This window comes from Labeo rohita, chromosome 1, assembly GCF_022985175.1.
Source record: "Labeo rohita strain BAU-BD-2019 chromosome 1, IGBB_LRoh.1.0, whole genome shotgun sequence".
Classification (NCBI taxonomy): Eukaryota; Metazoa; Chordata; class Actinopteri; order Cypriniformes; family Cyprinidae; genus Labeo; species Labeo rohita.
Genome location: NC_066869.1, coordinates 15,996,352 through 16,016,667, shown reverse-complemented (window position 1 = coordinate 16,016,667; position 20,316 = coordinate 15,996,352). Strand labels below are relative to the sequence as shown.

The window sequence follows — 20,316 nt, the reverse complement described above, 5'->3', positions numbered from 1 at the left end:
CCGTTGTGGATTTCACTGAGATCATATTGTTCAGAAATCATACCCAATGGTAAAAATCACACTGTGCACAACCAGCTTCAGTTTATTTCATTGTGGTTTATTCTCACGTTTTGTTCAAGTGAGTGTGCTCTTTGTTTTGTCTTTTTATTTCGAGCCCATAAGAGGCTCAGTTTTTTCAGAGCAACAGCATATGAGCAATATGGTCAAGAGGATACCTCACGCTCCACAGCCCACTGTGACATCATCATGATGTTGACGGAAATACTTCCGGACAGTTTTGCCTTTTTTATACAGTTTTGTACACACTCCTGTCAAGTGAACACTTCTGGTCACAATAAAAATCTTTTCATCCAAACCATTGTTGCTTGTGTTTTAGCAGCAGGTACATGAGCCATTCCTTGTCATACAGCTGTAATAAGTACATAGTGAACACCTGAGTTGTAAGTGATTGTTAAAATCATCTGATTGATATATTTAATATCTTTTCTCTCTCAGCTCTCAGTCTTTCTGCACTTGCACCTTTGGAACCGTCAGCATCATCTTTTTTCCCAAATGAAAAGCGATTCCCTTTTCATAGTAGGCAGCTTCATTGATAAAGAAAGGATGAAGTGGCTCTTTTTCCTTGTACTTCACGGTTTCTCCAGAAAATGACAAAAATAATGGGTCACCCTGCTTAAGGAGACAGAAGTCTCTATCCTAGAGAAAAAAAGTTAATGGAAAAACAATTCAGATTTTGGGTGCATTTCACATAAACGTTTAGGTCACATCATAACCAAAAATAATAAAATTATATTTAGCATTTTTTAAATTTTTATTGTGATTAATTCTGTGATTTACAAAGCATATTTGTGATCCTGGACTACAAAACCAGTCTTAAGTAGCATGGGTATATTTGTAGTAATAGCCAAAAATACACTGTATGGGTTAAAATTATCAATTTTTCTTTTATGCCAAAAATCATTAGGATATTAAGTAAACATCATGTTCCATGAAGATATTTTGTGAACTTCCTACTGTAAATATATCAAAACTTATTTTTTGATTAGTAATATGCATTGCTAAGAACTTCATCTGGACAACTTTACAGGCGATTTTCTCAATATTTTGATTTTTTTGCACCCTCAGATTCTAGATTTGCAAATAGTTGTGTCTTGGCCATATATTGTGCTAACAAATTATAACATCAATGGAAAGCTTATTTCTTCAGCTTTCAGATGATGTATAAATCTAAATTTCAAAAAATGGACCATTATGAATGGTTTTGTGGTCCAAGGTCACATTTGAGAGTTTTTCTCTATATATAATTTTCAAATGTTCATGCTGATTCTGTGTCAATATAATAAATAACAGAATAATCTGCACCTGTAGCTGAGGATGAATGGCAGCAGTGAGAGTCCGAGTCTCTGGATCTCTAGGATAATCAACACTCTTGATAAACTCGAAGGCTTCCACATCCCCGCCTTCAAACACCGTTCCTGAAAACAACATATTTAGAAATAAAACACACTTCAACCACATCTGTTTAGGTCTTACAGTACCTGAGTTGAATTTGTGGATCCAGTCTATTGTCAAGTCGACGGCCTCTTTCATAATCATATAGATGTCGGCTCTGACGACACCTTGCGGCTGCGGCCCGACCTCTATTGCTACAGAAACACAGGTCATCTGAATGTGCATTTGTGGTTGGATACACAAAGCAAATGCATTGAGATGATCACTATCACTTACAAAAGCCATGCTTGGAAACAGACTCCAAGGAATAAGCATCACTAATCGGGATATCCAGTACCAGCACTCTCACAGGCACTTTGGTTATCTTAGTCTTAAATGTGTACACGACAACACACAACATCAAAACACGTGCACAGCCACAAAAATGGCACATAAATAAAAACCTAGATCTGTGGCTCTCAAGTGGTTTTCTTCAGGACTCATATTTTACAATATTCTGTATTTTCAGTGCTGGGTAGTAACAGATTACATGTAATCTAGATTGCATAATCAGATTCCAAAAATGTACTACTTCATGTGTATATTTATTTTGCTATCCTAACTATTACTTTTTTATTTTTGCTAGTAAGTTACAGTTTATTTCTTGCATTTATCATTGTTTTTTTTCCCCTTATCTATCTGTCCAAATTTGGGTCAATCCAGTTGAGAACAACTGACCTTAGTTTTCAGTATGGAGTTTATTGAAGCACACTTGTGATGTTCTTGCCTGTAAGTATTTGCAGATGTGCAGGGTCACCCAGTCACTGGATGTGTAATGGATGAGTGTAAGACCCATGTTAGACGTGGTGTTATGAAGGTCACAGATCAAGTCTATTGCATCTTTGGATCCTTTCGGCCCCATCAGTTTGTTCAGTTCTTGTGCACGCCGGACTTCATACGGGCTGCTGTCTGTAATAGGAGAACTGCAAGAAACAGTGGATTTTAACTACACAATAACATATTTGCATGTAGAAATATGTTCAGTCGCTTTGCGATTTTTGTTAACCAGTGGTGCTGTAAGTCAACATTTACTACATTTACAGGGCTGTAACCACCACATTGAGGGGTACAATACCCCCAAATAATTAAAATGACAAGATATTTTTTTATATTTTTTTATATTTTATAACTTTAAAAGTTACATTTTTAGGCTGGTGTGCCTTAGTGGTGTAACCGCGCTTGTCAATGTCAAAATTATTGAGATGACCAATCAAATTAAAGTAAGCGGCGTTTACTATTTAAGCAGGAAGTGTCAGTTTTAACGTTGTCTTCACGAATCGGCTATATTGGCGGCACTGAATGTAAACAATGCCACTGAACTGAACGAAACTTGCATAATTTGCTGATTATTGCTGTGGGAAATGGTCGATTATTCTCATGCTTTGGGCTGTACTAATTGGTTGGACCAGGAAAAACATTTGGAGTACTATAGACTGCCAGATGTTATAACAAATCAAGGAGAAGAGTCCAAAAAAAAAAACTGTCTGAGAAATAAAATGCGTTTGTGGTTGGCCAAACTGAACCAGGATTTCATGGGTGCGAATCTTGACAACATTCGTGTTTGTTCTTATCATTTTCAGTCAGGTAGGTGAAATCAGAGGCTAATATCTTATTAATACCACTTGTATGTATCTTTACCACCTATTAACTTTAGCTTGTCAAAATATTGCCCCCTTTCCTCCTTATTAAGTCCTTCTCTATATGATTTAGCAGCTTCCACACATTTTCTCCATGGTTTAGACAGCATAAATTAGCAAAACAATGTATTCAGTAGAACATCTACTATGCAATGCATGCTGTTGTTTACATCCGAGTATCGCCGATATGGCTGGCATCCGGGGTAACTGACCAAATCGTGTTTAACGATAGGAATATTAAATAACCAACAGTAATGTCCAGTGATGTAAATTACTAAAAAAATAAATTCTCGAATTTCATATACATTCCATATAATTCCTGACCGTGACCAGATAAGAAACATTTTGCGTTTGCCATATATTAGGCGTACAAAAAAAGAGTAGATGTGAGCACATGCTTAATTCAGAACCTTCACCGTTCTATTTTTAACGTAATGTCCGTATAATACGCACGCATGTAATATACAGTAGTTTGTATACGTTATTCCACGTGGCAGTTCCATGTCTCACCTCAGCGTGTCTGTGTTGAAGCAGCGGTTCATATCAGTTTCAACGTATCTTCTGCACTCTTTCACAGCCCGTGGGTTTGACAGCACGGTTGTAACAGGAATCGGCCATGCGCCCTCTCCCTTCTCTTTCCGCTGTCGCTCCATCTCCTGCACCACATACACACCGGACATCTCGTTTCCATGGGTGCCGCCAGTTACGGCCATACGAGCCAGTGCTGGTAGGAACACTAATGCCATCTTCAACAGAAAAGTAATAACACTCTTTGAGGTTAATATTTTAATCACTGTCTAAAATAATGATTATATCATGAGCCCATTCAGTGATTAGAATAATTATAGTATATTGCATTTACAATGTTGTTATTGCTAGACAAGCTAAACTCATTTTATTATCTTTTTTCAATTTGCATGTGCAAATAATCTCCCGCAGTGGATAAGAAAGAGGTGTGGCCAGTACAAATTGAACTCTATGACATGTTGTCAGTTACCAGTTTTGACTTCCATTGTAAGTGCATTTGTGTAACCATGTTCGTTTTTAATTAGTTCAAATGAACCTGCACTTGACCCGATAGCTTTTTATAACTGACAGTATCATAACATGTAGTTGACTGATGATTTGTAAAACTGATGAGAGAGTTAAAGGACAACCATCATTAATAATCACATGGCAAAGGTTAACAGAACAGGGATCACACATTGACTATTTTGCATGATTGCCACAACAGACTGAAAACTGCACTGTTAATGTTAGAACAATATATGTAATATATATATAATAACTTTTTCATTTCAGCTTGTTGCAAAGGCAATATTTCTCATTTTGGTTTAGTTTTGGTTTAAAGAACTAAAATATTTAAAACTGAAACACAATGAGTTTTTAAAAAGCTGATAAAAACACATCAAAATGACTAAAACTTTCAAATGAAAACAGAAGCTATAAAAATAAAAACTAATTAAAAATACTCAATTATACTAAAATAACTAGTAAATGTGGAAGTGTTTAAAATAGTATGTGTGTTGCAATGGAGTTCTAGAGTTAAAAATACTTTACACATCCAAGATGAACTTCCCTAATCACAACATAAAAGACAGATGTTGTGTGAGTCACAATCACTTTTCTTTAGCAGACCGTTTGTATGTCTTTAGCTTTACATTTCTAGAATTTCATGCAAACTGTGTAATTTTGTAGTTTCTAATAAAGCTATAGCAGACTATCGGTTAACTTTATTACGTCTATGTTTACTATCATTTAGCAAGTGTTTATCCATGTGTGTATACCTTTAAGAGCATGTAACCATGATATTAGTTAAAGCTCTGCTGCTAGAGGGAGTTTTGCATTTTTTCTTCAGAATGAAGTGTTCTGTAGCTCTCTTAAATAACATGCACTTGCATTATTACGAGCTGTCTCACATTTTACAACATGCAACATGAGAGCAAAAGCTGTAAAAATGAAAGGTGAACCTACTGTTATTTTTAATACAGAAGTAATGCTGTTTCACTCCTTCTTCCAACTGCTTTCCCTCTAATCGTCTTACTGAGTGAAGTTGCACAAGGCATAACAGACCTTTGGACACATATGGTGAGGTGTAACAGGGCATGCGTGCTGACATATATTCAGCCGGTACAGGCGTAATCTAGCCGCAGGGGCCACAACCCTGCATGAACCTGCATCTGCACACCCACACACACACACATTAATAGTTTAAGACATTCTTCCACTATTGCTCAAATGCAGTAAAGTAACATACAAAACAATGATTTACCTCACCCTTCTCTGCCTGCTTCAGTCACCAACCCTGGATCATCTTTCACACATGATGCTGATGTCACAGCAACTCTCACTTCCACTGGCCATGAAGCTCCCGCATAAAACAAGCGTTTTGCTGACTCATACATGAGCTAAAGAGAGAGCGTATGTGGAAGGAAAAACAAGAGGGGGAGGAGAAGCATGACAACTGATAGGACTGCAAAAGCTAGTTATACCTAAACATCACAAATGGCTCCTGCTAGTGTTTCATAACAAACCAGTATTTCCTGTCATAATTCCCTCCCATTTCCTCGGGGTATGAACACTTGCTGTTGCAAAATAGCCAATTTTAAAAAAGCTTCTTTGGTTGGAGTAGCACTGTGCTGAATTATAGTGCCTTCAAGCACTGAAAATTCAGGAAAATTTGCAGGTTTCCATATAATGTCCTGTTGTCCATTTCCATGCAAATTTTGAATGTTGAAATTTTAAGAATATGGGATATTGTGGGCCACACCCAAAGACTCATCAGGATAAATGGATACATTTTAGGATAAATTTTAAAGACAGACTGTTAAAGACAACTTAAAGGACACCTATTATGCCCCTTTTCACAATATGTAATACAAGTCTTAAGAACCCCACCACAAAACATGTATTTTACCCCTGGGAACCCCCTCGAAAACGCAGTTGGGATACTTTTGGGCTAGTTTTGAGTAGCAATTGGGCGGGTTTTGTTGTGAAAACCTGTCAATCCTGTTTTACAGCTCTTACTTCAGATACTCTGCCGAAAAACGTCCGTTTGGTTTTGATTATCATGTGCATCGCATTAAAAACTTGCACTTTAAAGCCATATTAGTTTAAACTTCTGGGCCCGTATTCACAAAGCATTTTATCTTATTACTAAGAGTTCTCATAAATAGCAGTAAAAGGTTTTAGCTTTTTTAAGAGTTTTGTCCTAAAGGGGTCATCGGATGCCCATTTTCCACAAATTGGTATGATTCTTTAGGGTCTATAATATACTTTGCTTAAAAATTCTCAATGGTTGTGTAAAACAACACCCTTTTTACCTTGTCAAAATGAGCTCTGCAAAAATCAACCCATTCTGATGGATTGTTCCTTTAAATGCAAATGAGCTCTGCTCGCCCCACCCCTCTCTTCTCTCTGTGGAGTAACAAGCTGCTCAAAAGGTTTACTTTAGCCGCATTTAGCGCATTTAGCCGCGAAACTTGCTAACTAGCACGTTATTAGGAAAGGTGATTGCAGAGATTCATAAAAAAAACCTTATACTCATTTCTGCTGTAGGTGAAGCTGGATCACAAATGATTTGCGCGAACATAGACACATTTATGTAGATCAGGAGGCGCATTCCCTTCATAAACAAATGTAATCCATTGCATCTTCAGCGGCTCAGATGTCGGGAGTAAATGACAACCAATATGTTCATTATTACATCCAGCAACACAACACCTCAGTCGCTCAATCAGAGTGTTTCTTGTCTAACTTACATCCCTGCTCTGGCATCGAAACAATGGAGGTCGGACTGTTACAGCTGATCTGAGGTAAGACGCTCATGTCAATCAACTATTGTGGGAGCAGCCTCTGTCGGTGTGACAGACATCTGAGAATGGCTCGATTTGCAAAAGGGGATATTATTTTTACAGATTAATTAAAAATCACTGCATGGACTTTTATCATTATAGGGTAGATTTGTACATACACTGCCAACACACATTAATGTTTAAGCAACATGTAAAAGTGAACTTTGCATCCAATGACTCCTTTAAAACCTATTCACAAAGCTGCTGAGACAAACTTTTACTAAGGAATAGAGAGAAGTCTTAAAGGAGAAGTCCACTTCAAGAACAAAAATTTACAGATAATGTACTCACCCCCAGTCATCCAAGATGTTGGTGTATTTCTTTGTTCTGCTGTTTTTTGAGAAAAACATTTCAGCATTTTTCTGGACTTCCGAGGAAGAAGGGTCTTATCTAGCGAAATGATCGGTTATTTTCATAAAAATAACTTACATACTTTTTAATCTCAAACGCTCGTCTTGTCTTACTCTGCCTGAACTCTGTTTTTTCCAGTTCATGACAGTTAGGGTATGTCAAAAAACCCATCTCATATTCTCCCTCAACTTCAAAATCAGTCCTATATCACGGTTTTACCTTTTTGTTAAGGGTGTTTGATCTTCTTTGCATGTTCACTTTGCAAAGACTGGGTCGGTACTTCTGCAGTGATGTAGGATGATTTTGAAATGATTTTTGAAGTTGAGAAAATACGATTGGAGTTTTTTGACATACCCTAACTGTCTTGAGTCAGAATACACAGAGTTCAGGCAGAGCAAGACAAGACGAGCATTTGAGATTAAAAAGTATATAAGTTGTATTATTTTTATGAAAATAACCGATCGTTTCGCTAGATAAGACCCTTCTTCCTCGGCTGGGATCAATTACAAACACATTTGGGATCATTTGAAGCCACATTTAAAATCGCACTTTGGAAGTTCAAACTCTGGGCACCATATCAGTCCATTATATGGAGAAAAATCCTAAAAATGTTTTCCTCAAAAAGACAATTTCTTTACGACTGAAGAAAGAAAGACATGAACATCTTGGATGACAATGGGGTGAGTACATTATATGTGAATTTTTATTCTGGAAGTGGACTTCTCTTTTAACAACAAGGATTCCGAAGAAACAAGAATTTTGCAAAGTTACAGAGTTCTATACAAAAATGTAAAGTTGCTTACAGAACCATTTTGTAACCGATTTTCACACACTTTACTACACATGCTCGTTTTTACATGACATACAAATTTTGGTGAAGATCATTGGAAATGAATTTAGGGGGAGAAATAATAGTGTTTTTAACCTTATTATAGCACCACCTAGTGTCTGACAGATGTGTGTTTGCTTGCCTGAGTAGCAGGTGTGACTATAAACCATTCCACCAAGTTTCGTATTTCTGTGATGTACAGGCTCTGACGGACAGAAATGTTTTCACACCATCCCTTTAAACCAGTGGTTCTCAACTGTTTTTGCTTCAAGATCCAAGAAAACAAAAGGTTTACAGTTAGTTACAGACTTACATTTAGAAGAGATGCAAGCTCTGGACCAAACATTGTATTAAAATTTTACAATTTAATTAGCTTTTCATTTTCATATAGCTACAAGTAAGTACATGATGTCTACCTGAGATAAATATGAAAAATTGGTCAAATAATTTGAGTGTCATTCTGTCTTGTGAAATCATCTGATTGATGTTAGATTTTTTGGCAAACGTGCTGAGTTTAATATCCATTCATTAATTAATATCTATTCAGTCTTTCTGTACTTGCACCGTTGGAATTGTCAGCATCAACTTTTTTGCCAAGTGAAAAGCGATTCCCTTTTCATAGTAGGCAGCCTCATTGATAAAGAAAGGATGAAGTGTCTCGTCTTCTTCTTCGTACTTTACGGTTTCTCCAGAAAATTTAAAAAACAAAGGGTCTCCCCGCTTGAGGAGACAGAAGTCTCTGTCCTAGAAAAAAAAATAATAATTTTAGATGAATTTCACATAAAATATCTCATGTTTTATCCAAAAAAAGTATTTAAAAATTCTTTAATTTACAAAACATACTTGCATACAGACATCATGCATTTTGCCCATTTTATATAATTTACCAAAAAATTGCAATGTTTTTTTTTATTATTTAAATTAACATAAAAGCAGTACAAATACAACCATGATGAATAAATACTATTTTAATATTTTTTTCAAGTTTTTTTTTCTTTACATTGCAGAAATAAAAATGGAAAAACGGTCCTTAAACAAGCTTCAGTTTCAGGCATGAAATATGATCTAGACATGTTGTTTACAGGAAAATCTTTTGCAAATTCTGTATTATAATATATTAAACAGCAGAACGATCTGCACCTGCAGCTGGGGATGAATGGCGGCAGTGAGAGTCCGAGTCTCTGGATCTCTAGGATAATCGACACTCTTGATAAACTTGAAGGCTTCCACATCCCCGCCTTCAAACACCGTTCCTAAAAACAACATCGTTCGAAATAAAACACTAACAACACACTTAAACCACATCTGTTTACGTCTTACAGTACCCGAGTTGAATTTGTGAATCCAGTCTATTGTCAAGTCGACGGCCTCTTTCATAATCATATAGATGTCAGCTCTGACGACACCATGCGGCTGCGGCCCGACCTCTAGCGCTAGAGGAACACAGGTCATCTGAATGCGCATTTGTGGTTGGATATGCAAAGCAAATGCAATGAGATGACCACTATCACTTACTAAAGCCATGCTTGGATACCGACTCCAAGTTATATGCGTCACTAACTGGGAAATCCAGTACCAGCACTCTCACAGGCACTTTGGTTATCTTAGTCTTAAATGTGTACACGACAACACACAACATCAAAACACACGTGCACAGGTGCATTAAGCCTATTCTACTCATGAAATGGAACATTTACAATAATGTAGGTATGTGGTTCTCTACTGGTTTTGCTTCATGACCCAGATTTTACACTGGATATGCTATCTGTCCAAATTCGTGTCAAACCTCCCACCAGTTGAGAACGACTGACCTTAGTTTTCAGTATGGAGTTTATTGAAGCACACTTGTGATGTTCTTGCCTGTAAGTATTTGCAGATGTGCAGGGTCACCCAGTCACTGGATGTGTAATGGATGAGTGTGAGACCCACATTAGACGTGGTGTTATGAAGGTCACAGATCATGTCTGCTGCATCTTTGGATCCTTTCGGCCCCATCAGTTTGTTCAGTTCTTGTGCACGCCGGACTTCATACGGGCTGCTGTCTGTAATAGGAGAACTGCAAGAGAGAGATAAAATTAAATTAAATTAAAGGAGAAGTTCACTTCCGTAACAAAGATGTACAGATAATTTACTCCCCCGCTTGTCATGTTTGTGTCTTTCTGTCTTCAGTCGTTAAGAAATTATGTTTCCTGAGGAAAAAAGTTCAGGAATTATCTCCATATAATGGACTTCAATGGTGCCCCCAAGTTTGAACTTCCAAAATGCAGTTTAAATGCAGCTTCTAATTGCTCTAAACAATCCCAGCCAAGGAAGAAGGGTCTTATCTAGTGAAACGATCATTTATTTTCAAAACCAATTGACAATTATATACTTTTTAACCTCAAATGCTCGTCTTGTCTAAGTCAGCATGAACTCTGTTTTTTTCCGGCTCAATACGGTCAATACAGTTAGGGTATGTCAAAAAACTCCCATCTCGTTTTATTCCCCAACTTTAAAATCGTCCTACATCACTGCAGAAGTACCGACCCAGAGTTTACAAAGTAAACATGCAAAGAAGATCAAACACCCTTTACAAAAAAAAGGTAAAACAGCGATGTAGGACAATTTTGACACTGAAGAAGAAAACGAGACGTGAATTTTTCGACATACCCTAACTGTATTGACCCAGATTACACAGACTACGCATGCGCATCGCAGAGACGAGAAAAGACGAGCATTTTGAGGTCAATTTGTTTTGAAAATGACCAATCGTTTCGCTAGATAAGACCCTTCTTTCTTAGCTGGGATCTTTTAGAGCCATTCGAAGCTGCATTTAAACTGCATTTTGGAAGTTGAAATTTGGGGGCACCATTGAAGTCCACTATATGGAGATAATTCCTGAAATGTTTTTCTCAAGAAACATAATTTCTTATCGACTGAAAAAGAAAGACATGAACATCTTGGATGACAAGGGGGTATGAATGACCGCTTCCACCACCGAATAAAAAATAAAAAAGGTTGTTGCGACTTTTCACCTCACAATTCTGACTTTTTCCTCGCAATTTCGAGTTCACATCTCGCAAATCTGACTTTTTTTTCTCAGAACTGTGAGATATAAATCCTCATAACTGGACTTTATAACTCACAATTGTGAGTGTGTATCTCATAATTCTGAGAAAAAAAGTCAGAATTTCAAGATGCAAACTCGCAATTGCGAGTTATAAAGTCAGAATTGTTAAATATAAAGTCAGCACTGTGGGATATAAACTTGCAATTCGAACTTTTTTTCTCGCAATTGCGAGTTTGCATCTTGAAATTCTGACTTTTTTTCTCAGAATTATGAGATACACACTCACAATTGCGAGTTATAAAGTCCAGTTATGAGGAGAAAAAAAAAAAAAGACTAATATGTTAAGAGAACTGCCAGTTTATATCACACAATTTTCATTTCTCAGAATTGCGAATTGCTTTATCTCTCGTAATTCTGACTTTATAACTCGCATTTGTGAGTTTATATCATGCAATTCTGATTTTATTTCTCAGAACTGCGACTTTATATCTTGCAATTCTGACTTTATAACCAACAATTGTAAGTTTATATTTCACAATTCTGAAAAGAAAAAGTCACAATAAAAATCTCAAAAAAAAAAAAAAAAAAAAAAAAAAATTCACATTAACCTTTTTTTTTTTTTGTATTCAGTGGCAAAAACGGGCTTCCATAAGGGGGTGAGTAAATTATCTGTAAATTTTTATTCTGGAAATGAACTTTTTTTTTGCACGTATGATCATATTTACTTCCTTTTCTCAGTTTTCTCAAGAAGTGCTGCTTTTTACAATTACAAAGTTCACCCAAAATGATGGCAACATCTACTCATTCTTAAGCAATCCAAGTCAAGTGTCTGGTCACCAATTATCACAGTGAGTTAATGATATCAGAACTTTCATTTCTAAATGACTCTTTTTCTCTGTTTTGTTAAGAAGAGTTTAACCTACAAATCTACATTCCATGTTGCAGTTCCATGTCTCACCTCAGCGTGGCTGTGTTGAAGCAGCGGTTCATATCCGTGTCAATGTATCTTCTGCACTCTTTCACAGCCCGTGGGTTTGACAGCACGGTTGTAACAGGAATCGGCCATGCGCCCTCTCCCTTCTCTTTCCGCTGTCGCTCCATCTCCTGCACCACATACACACCGGACAGCTCATTTCCATGGGTGCCGCCGCATACGACCATACGAGCCAGTGCTGGCAGGAATTCCAATGCCATCTACAACAACAAAAAAATAACACTCTTATTTTCTATACGTTTCAGTATTTTAATGCATATCTTTTAGTGATTCCCATTCAGTGATTTTTTTGTTGAAACTCATATGATTTGAAGTTGCACAACAACAGGGTCAATAAAAAAAGGAGTGGAGGTTTTGTGCATAATGGATTTTGTCCCTCATAATGAATAAGTGGGGGGGAATCTATGCATCCTTGATAAGCTAATCTAATGATAACACATAAGTCATGTGAGTCACAAAGTGTTTTTCTTTAGTAGACAGTTTGTATGTCTTTGTCTTTCATAGATCACTTTTCTATGTAAACTGTATAATCTAATAAAGTTAAGGCTTACTAGTGGGAAACCATTTATTACACCGGTGTTTACTCTCGTTTGCTGAGTGTTTATCAATGTGTGTGTACCTTTAAGAACATGTGACCACTGTATTACTTTAAGCTCTGTTGCTAGAGAAAGTTTTGCCGTTTTCTTTCAGAACTGCATACTGTTGTTCTTTGAAACGATGTGCATTTATTGATGACAATTTTTACAATCTGTCTCACATTCTATCACAACATGCAACATAGCAGAACAAGGACTGTCAAAGAGAAAGGAAAATCTCCTACTGTTGTTTCACTCTTTCCAACTGCTTTCCCTCTAATCGTTTTATACTGAGTGAAACTGCACGATGCATGAGAGACCTTTGGACATACAGTTAGGTGTGACAGGGCATGCGAAACATAGGAAACAATGATTTACCTCGTCCTTCTCTGACTGCTTCAGTCACCAGAACTGGATCATCTTTCACACATGATGCTGATGTCACAGCAACTCTCACTTCCACTGAAGCTCCAGCATGAACCGAGTGTTTTGCTGACTCATGTACGCACTAAAAACAGAAAACGAGAGGGGGAGGAGAAACACATCAACTGAGAGGACTTTATTACCTACATAATGATAGAGAAAGCGGGGTAGCGTTTCATAACAAACCCTTTCCTGTGACCGTTCCCTCGTACTTCCTCAGGAAAGGAACAGCAGCTGTGTGAGAGAAAATGTAACGGTCGATGCGGAGATTAAGCGCTTAAGTCTCAACACAATGAGATTAATAATTATTATTATAAATTACATTAGCTGATAATTAATAACGTTATGTTTTTCCCATTTGTTTTCTCTGCCTGTCCGCATGTCTCAAATTCAGTTTAGCGGCGTTAGAGTACTCGTCCACAGGAGGCGGGGCTATGTAGCAGTTTAACCAATGGCTGATTGAAGATATAACCATGTTCAAGATGTGACATAAAATTCAGCCAATCAGCGTCCTCAAATTGTATTTGATTATTTATATCGTTCCTAACAAGCCACATTTCTGAATTAGTTTGTGGATGATGTGAAAAATTTAATCCTAAACTTGAAATGATTTTTTTTACCAGTTTTTGTTGTTGTTGTAGTTTGTTGTTGTTGTTTAACTATTTATCATTAAATCTAACACTGATTTTTTTTATTTATTTATTTATATTTTGTTTGTTTCTTTAAAAAAAAAAAAAAAAATTCCACCAGTGGCCATGATCGATGTGAAATATTGGCACAATTTTGCAGGAATGAATACGAGAATGAAGGAATGTATAAATAAATAAATAAATAAATAAATAAATAAATGTAACAGCATATGGGTTTGAAATGACACAACGATGTGTAAATAATCGCTTCTTTTTATATTTGGTCAAATTATACTGCCAGTCAAAAGTTTTTGAACAGTAAGTTAATGTTTTTGTTTTGTTTTGTTTTTTTTTTAAAAAAAAAAAAACAATCTCCTCTGCTCACCAAGCCTGCGTTTATTTGATCCAAAGTACAGCAAAAACAGTAATATTTTTCCAAAAATGTAATTTATTCCTGTGATAAAAGCTAAATTTTTAGCGTCATTACTCCAGTCTTCAATGCCACATGATCCTTCAGAAATCATTATAATATGCTGATTTAAAAAAAAAAAAAAAAAAAAAAAAAAAAAAATTACTATTATTATTATTATTATTATTATTATTATTACCAATATTTAAAACCGCAGTACATTTTTTTCACGATTCTTTGATGAGCAGAAAGATCATATATATATGTGTGTGTGTATATATATATATATATATATATATATATATATATATATATATATTTCAGATAAATGCTGTTCTTCTGAACCTTCTATTCATCAAAGAAATGTGAAATAAATTCTACTCAGATGTTTTCAACACAATAATAATAATAAATTAAGCTTTGAAATCACAGGAATAAATTACATTTTAAAATGTATTCAAATAGAAAATAGTTATTTTAAATAGAAAAAAATCAAAATTATACTGTTTTTGCTTTACTTTGGATCAAATAAATGCAGGCTTGGTAAGCAGGAGAGACTTCTTCAAAAAAAAAAAATAAAAAATAAAGAAAAATCTTACTGTTAAAAAACTTTGGTAGTGTATTTCAGAGGTGTCAAACTCAGTTCCTGGAGGGCCAGAGCCCTGCAGAGTTTAGTTCCAACCCTGCTCCAACACACATAATACGTAGGTTTGAAGGACTTGATAGGTTGGATCAGGTGTGTTTAATTAGGGTTGCATCTAAACTCTGCAGGGCTCCGGCCCTCCAGGAATTGAGTTTGACACCCCTGGTGTATTTCTTCAAGATGCACTGCAAATGTTTATTTCAGTTTACATACTCTGCTGCCCTCTTCTGGAAAGTAAATTAAATTATGTGATGTTAATCTGAATTCTCATACATGATTATGCCTTAAAATATTCTCTCCTAATTCACATAGCAATCATAATTTTATTATACTTTTATTAAATATTGTCAATAGATTCATTAACAGCTATAGTTTACATGATGAATATTTTCCCCAATCATCTCCCATAATGGGTATAAATGGGTGTTGACTAAAACTACGAAATTACCAAAAATAATATAGCTTATTATAGAGCAATTCAGTCCTTTGTTCAATCAGCTTAATGTCACAATGCCACATGAGAGCACAGGTTTTTCCATCCATTTTCTCTTTCAATCTCAGCAGCAGTACCTCTCAAACCAGCAATTGCGCTCTGCCAATATGATTGAAAGGAGTAATTTAACGTTTTAAGGTTGATTTAAAAATACCCCAGAAATTAAAGATGTGAGAGAGAGCTTGAATGAAATCAGGTAGTTCTTTTGAGGACAGGGTCTTCTCTTGCTGAAGCCAGAGAAAGCAGTCTTTAAACTAGCAGTGGGCACAATGGATGTAATCAGAGATAGAAGGCAATCTCTGTTCTGAAGTGCTAGAAACATGTGAAGTAGGACCCCGCTGAGAGCTTCAGCAACAAGAGTGCTGTGAAGACAGAGACGGTATAGTGGCATGTTATGGAGTTTGAGAAACGCAAGGATCGTCTCATTAAACACAGCCTTGTTGAAGCTTTTCACTGAGCACTGTGAGGCAATTTTCTCTCTTCGTTCTCTGCCATTGTATGTTTTCGACCTGTGGATCTCAACTGAATCTGCTTCAGAAACCAAAATGAACATCAGACGTTATTGAATTAGAAGATTAAGAATGTATGAATGAAATCAATAGCAATTTTATTCATTTATATAGCGCTTTTCTGGCACTCAAATTACTTTATAGTGTGTCTGGGAGTCTGTTCAAGCACCACCCGTGTGACCAGTATCCACCAGGATGCTCTTCAAATCATCCATTAGTGCAGTGAAGATGGGTCTGATTAGGAAAGCATGATTGAAACAGTCAAATTTGAAACACTCAATGATTTATAATAGGGCAGTGCATTTTAGTACAGTAGTAATGTCTCAGATGCTAGACGTTGCTGGCCTCACTAACACTTTTTACCTCAGCAACCTTTGTTTTCCTCAGGCGGTCTCGCTGAAGGATGATAGCTGATGGCAGAAGTGAAAACGAGGACAAAAGTGAGAAATATGTGTTTTCTTGTGCCTTTCAACGTAATTCATCATTTTTGACGATGGAAGCCTGTCACACAACTTGCTTCTGCCGAATAACAGATGCACTAAAATACAGTAGAGTTTAGTTGGATGCTTTAGTTTGACTATAGAATGTTTTCATGACGCGTCGTCAATCGGCCATATTGGCGGCAGTGAACGTAAACAAAGCCAGTGGTCCGAACAAAACTCGCCTATTTTGCTGATTATTGCTGATGAAAATGGTCAGTTATTGTCATGTTTTGGTCTGTACTAATCGGTCAGACTGGGAAAAACATTTGGCATACTATAGACTGCCAAAAGTTATAACAAATCAAGGAGAAGTGTGTCACAATTTCTGTTTGTGGTTGGCCAAACTGAACCAGGATTTCCAGGGCAAGAATCTTGACAACATTTGTGTTTGTTCTTATCATTTCCAGTTTGGTAGGTGAAATTTAAGCCTAATATCTCAATTAATACTGCTCGTATGTATCTTTACCACCTATTAGCTTTAGTTTGTCGAAATATTATGCTATTTCCTGCTTACTAGGTCCTTCTCTATATGATTTAGCAGCATCCACATGTTTTTTTCAGTGGTTTAGACAGCATAAATTAGCAGAACAACATACTCAGTAGTACATTAACCGTGCAATCCATGCTGTTGTTTACATCTGAGTATCATCATGAAGTAAGTGCAAACCCTCTATTATTTGCTATCTTTTATTCTTTTATCCTTTGTTGTTTACATCTGAGTATCGCCAATATTAAATCTTAGATATTTAAATTGACTAAACAAAAAATATGGTTTGTTAAACTTACAAGCTGGGCTTGTTACCCAGCTGCCTTAAAATTTTAAGTTGTTAGAACTCAAATATCTAAGTTGTCACTTAGTACAACTTAAACACTTCAAGTTAACTGAACTTTTTGAGCTGACTGAACTTAAAATATTAAGGCAGCTTAGTTGACTCAACAAATTGGTTTTACAGTGAAGGACTTAACGATTTAGGGAAGAATAATCAAAACACAACAGAAGCACAAAAGAAGAATCATGAAGCCCTAGTTGCAATCCAAGCAGAAGAAAGAAATAAGTTTGGAACAACTTGAGGCTGAGTAAATATTAACAGATTTTTCATTTTTGGGTTGAACTATCCCTTTATAAAGCTTGTTTGTTGGCAACAGCTGGTTTATAAGTTTGGGAATATGGTTGGCACATATTGCATTCCAAAATGCATGTTATAAGCGACCCAAACTCAGAGCAGATGCAGAGACACTGAAAACACTGAGCTGCTCACAGCATTTATTCCAATTATTTGGCAGCCCTGATTGCAACCCACCAATTGAGAATCCACATTTTAAACATTCACCTGTTGATTGGTGATTCCCCCATCAGAATCCAATACTTGCCAGTACTTCAGAGCCACACGCTCGCATTGTGCCATTAGTTATTATTCCCCCATGTGAAGTAGAGGAAGCAACTGTCGATCTGATTCATTTAGTGTGCTTCAATCAGAATTTAATCCCTTTTAATTGGAAGAGCTTCTCCCCAGGCACTGACAGAGAGTGTGAAAGCCGGACTCCTCCGACAGGCGTTAGTGGAGGTTTCCAGATCTGCATAAAAGGGCAGTGTCTTCCCGGAGAGCTCAGACACCTGCGGAAGCATCAAAGGATTAATGAAATGGTCGAAGATGAAAGGTACAAAACCACCTGAACCCTGGGTGCGTGGTGAGATGTGTAACATGGCCTTTCTGTGGTTAGAACACACACATACAAACACAGGCAAGAGTGGAGACGCACGTACACAAACACGCACACACACCTACTGCTGTGTACACAGTCTTGACTAGTAGTTTAAAGGAATATTTACCCACAAGTAAAAAATTCCTAAAAATGTACTCACCCTCAGGCTTTTTAAGATGTAGATGAGTTTGTTTTTCCATCAGAACAGGTTTGGAGAAATTTAGCATTGCATCACTTGCTTACTAATGGATCCTCTGCAGTGAATGGGTGCCGTCAGAATGAGAGTCCAAACAGCTGATAAAAACATTACAATAATCCACAAGTAATCCACACAACTCCAGTCTATCAATTAACAACTTGTGAAGCAAAAAGCTCTGTGCTTGTAATAAACTAATCCCTTATTAAACCCATTGTTTCCAGGTAAAATATGAGTCCTCAATCCATAATATAGCTTTCTCTGATCTGAAATCATGCACTGTTTACAAGCCCAAACAGTCTAAAACAGCTTTAAACAAATATGTTGGTGGATAGAAGATGGACTTTTTTACTGGAGGAAACATTATTATAGATTATAGACCAGTATTTTGGCCACAAGCAACAGTTTAAAGTTAAAACACCTTAATAATGGATTTGTTTCTTAAAAAAATGCAGCTTTTCACTTTTTAAGATGTTATTTGATGGACTGGAGTGGTGTGGATTAGTTGTGGATTATTTGTTTTTATCAGCCATTTGGGTTGTCATTCTGACGGCACCCATTCACCTCAGAGGATCCATCGGTGAACAAGTAATGCTAAATTTCTCCAAATCTGTTCTGATGAAAAAACAAACTCATCTACATCTTGGATGACCACATGTTTTCATTTTTAGGTAAACTATTCCATTAACAAAATCAAATTCCTTTAAAAGAATAGATCACCAAAAATTCAAATTATGTGGTTCCAAACCCATATGGTTTTATTTGTGTGTGTGTGTGTGTGTGTGTGTGTGTGTTTCAAAATGTGCATGGATGGATGTCTGTGTCTTTTAAACTAAAAAAAGCACATAATAAAATGTACTCCATGAGTCATCCATATATCCCAAGTTTTGAAGCACATTGAAGTACATTTTGATCTGTTCCTAACACAAGGCCTTGAATTGCTATTTTTATGTTTCTTTTATTGTGTTTTTAATATATCTTGACAGTCCTGTTCTTGTAAGGAAAAGAGCTATGTGACAATTCCTGTAATCTTGATGTAAATATTAGCAAATAATAACAGAATGTTTGTTTGTGATGTCTTTTTGACAAACAAATAGTTTGACAAATCTATGAAATTGTTGCACTGTTGTTGAACAAGATGTTCTTCTCGCACTGAATATAAATTCACATCACACTAAGCTGTTCTGCATCATCTGTCAGCCCAGAGAGAAAGATGCTGAAAACGTTATGGAACGTTGTGACAACTCATTCACAAACAGTGAATATTGCTCATTTGAGAAGAAGTAACAGAGACCACAGGCTTTTAAAAAAAGTTCTAAACTCTGACACTTCACTTTCTTGCCATTTTGGGATTGACTTCAAAGGCTGTGAATTAATGTAGGGAGGCGTTACAAAGCAACTCTACTGCCAATTACAGTTTATACCAGCTAGACAGCGACACACGCTTCACTCGCCACTGCCTGCATCCTTTCAGTCAGATTAAGATGAACCTCAAAGGACTATAAATCAGTCATCGTCCATGCTATTTAATCATTATCTTTACAAATTTAACATTGACTTAATAACATTTTAAATATCATAATTTCTTCAATGAATGCTCGACATTGTTTTCACCTGATAATATTTGGTAATTGTACATTTATTGTAATGAGGAGGGTTGTTTGCTGCTTGATATTGCAAATTGGTGTCTTTTAATTTATTATCTTAATTATGAACACACTGGTTTTTAGTGCAAACAGTTTTAAAGTTTACAGCGTGTTGTTATTGTTCTCGTTTTATCCCTATATATTTAAAGGAGAAGTCCACTTCCAGAACAACAATTTACAAATAATTTACTCACCCTCTCGTCATCCAAGATGTTCATGTCTTTCTGTCTTCAGTCGTAAAGAAATTATGGTTTTTGAGGAAAACATTTCAGCATTTTTCTCCATATAATGGACTTCATTGGTGCCCCGATTATAAACTGCCCAAATGTAGTTTAAATGCAGCTTCAAAGGGCTCTAAACAATCCCAGCCGAGGAAGAAGTGTCTTATCTAGCGAATCGATC

The 20,316-nt window shown here is 36.3% G+C and overlaps 2 protein-coding genes across 8 annotated transcripts; both read right to left on the bottom strand.

The window, feature by feature from the left end:
* Nucleotides 1–275: 275 nt before the first annotated feature.
* LOC127165008 (N-acyl-aromatic-L-amino acid amidohydrolase (carboxylate-forming) B) lies at nucleotides 276–7,275 on the bottom strand. 5 transcript variants are annotated; one of them, XM_051109279.1, is made up of 8 exons: nucleotides 5,401–7,267; nucleotides 5,103–5,308; nucleotides 3,639–3,874; nucleotides 2,219–2,414; nucleotides 1,729–1,822; nucleotides 1,539–1,646; nucleotides 1,363–1,475; nucleotides 276–696 (listed from the first exon to the last, which is right to left on the bottom strand). In XM_051109279.1, exons 3-8 carry the CDS (start codon nucleotides 3,872–3,874, stop codon nucleotides 499–501), a joined length of 945 nt encoding a protein of 314 aa, XP_050965236.1. In that variant the 5' UTR covers nucleotides 5,103–5,308; nucleotides 5,401–7,267; the 3' UTR covers nucleotides 276–498. The 5 variants fall into 5 exon arrangements, with proteins under 5 accessions (XP_050965236.1, XP_050965202.1, XP_050965220.1 ...); XM_051109245.1 differs by having other exon boundaries at nucleotides 1,363–1,646; nucleotides 5,401–7,272; XM_051109263.1 differs by having other exon boundaries at nucleotides 1,363–1,646; nucleotides 5,103–5,201; nucleotides 5,401–7,272.
* Nucleotides 7,276–8,003: 728 nt separating this feature from the next.
* Nucleotides 8,004–13,617, bottom strand: LOC127165036 (N-acyl-aromatic-L-amino acid amidohydrolase (carboxylate-forming) A-like). 3 transcript variants are annotated; one of them, XR_007827731.1, is made up of 9 exons: nucleotides 13,390–13,617; nucleotides 13,159–13,288; nucleotides 12,170–12,405; nucleotides 10,023–10,218; nucleotides 9,678–9,771; nucleotides 9,488–9,595; nucleotides 9,303–9,415; nucleotides 8,579–8,906; nucleotides 8,004–8,427 (listed from the first exon to the last, which is right to left on the bottom strand). XR_007827731.1 is itself a non-coding variant. In XM_051109292.1 (8 exons), exons 3-8 carry the CDS (start codon nucleotides 12,403–12,405, stop codon nucleotides 8,706–8,708), a joined length of 948 nt encoding a protein of 315 aa, XP_050965249.1. In that variant the 5' UTR covers nucleotides 13,159–13,288; nucleotides 13,390–13,617; the 3' UTR covers nucleotides 8,004–8,705. The 3 variants fall into 3 exon arrangements, 2 of the variants coding, with proteins under 2 accessions (XP_050965249.1, XP_050965261.1); XM_051109292.1 differs by having other exon boundaries at nucleotides 8,004–8,906; XM_051109304.1 differs by lacking the exon at nucleotides 9,678–9,771 and having other exon boundaries at nucleotides 8,004–8,906; nucleotides 9,488–9,614.
* Between the last annotated feature and the right edge of the window lie 6,699 nt (nucleotides 13,618–20,316).

Bases quoted from the DNA above. Each gene is read 5' to 3' on its own strand.
- LOC127165008 (XM_051109271.1), bottom strand. From the start codon at position 3,874: ATGGCATTAGTGTTCCTACCAGCACTGGCTCGTATGGCCGTAACTGGC. The intron at 2,415-3,638 runs GTGAGACATGGA...TGTTTCTTGCAG, and splicing joins TTCAACACAGACACGCTGAG to TTCTCCTATTACAGACAGCA. The intron at 697-1,362 runs GTGCAGATTATT...TTTTTTCTCTAG, and splicing joins CCATTCATCCTCAGCTACAG to GATAGAGACTTCTGTCTCCT.
- LOC127165036 (XM_051109292.1), bottom strand. From the start codon at position 12,405: ATGGCATTGGAATTCCTGCCAGCACTGGCTCGTATGGTCGTATGCGGC. The intron at 9,772-10,022 runs GCAAGAACATCA...TACACATTTAAG, and splicing joins ACATCTGCAAATACTTACAG to ACTAAGATAACCAAAGTGCC. The intron at 9,416-9,487 runs GTACTGTAAGAC...TGTTGTTTTTAG, and splicing joins GATTCACAAATTCAACTCGG to GAACGGTGTTTGAAGGCGGG.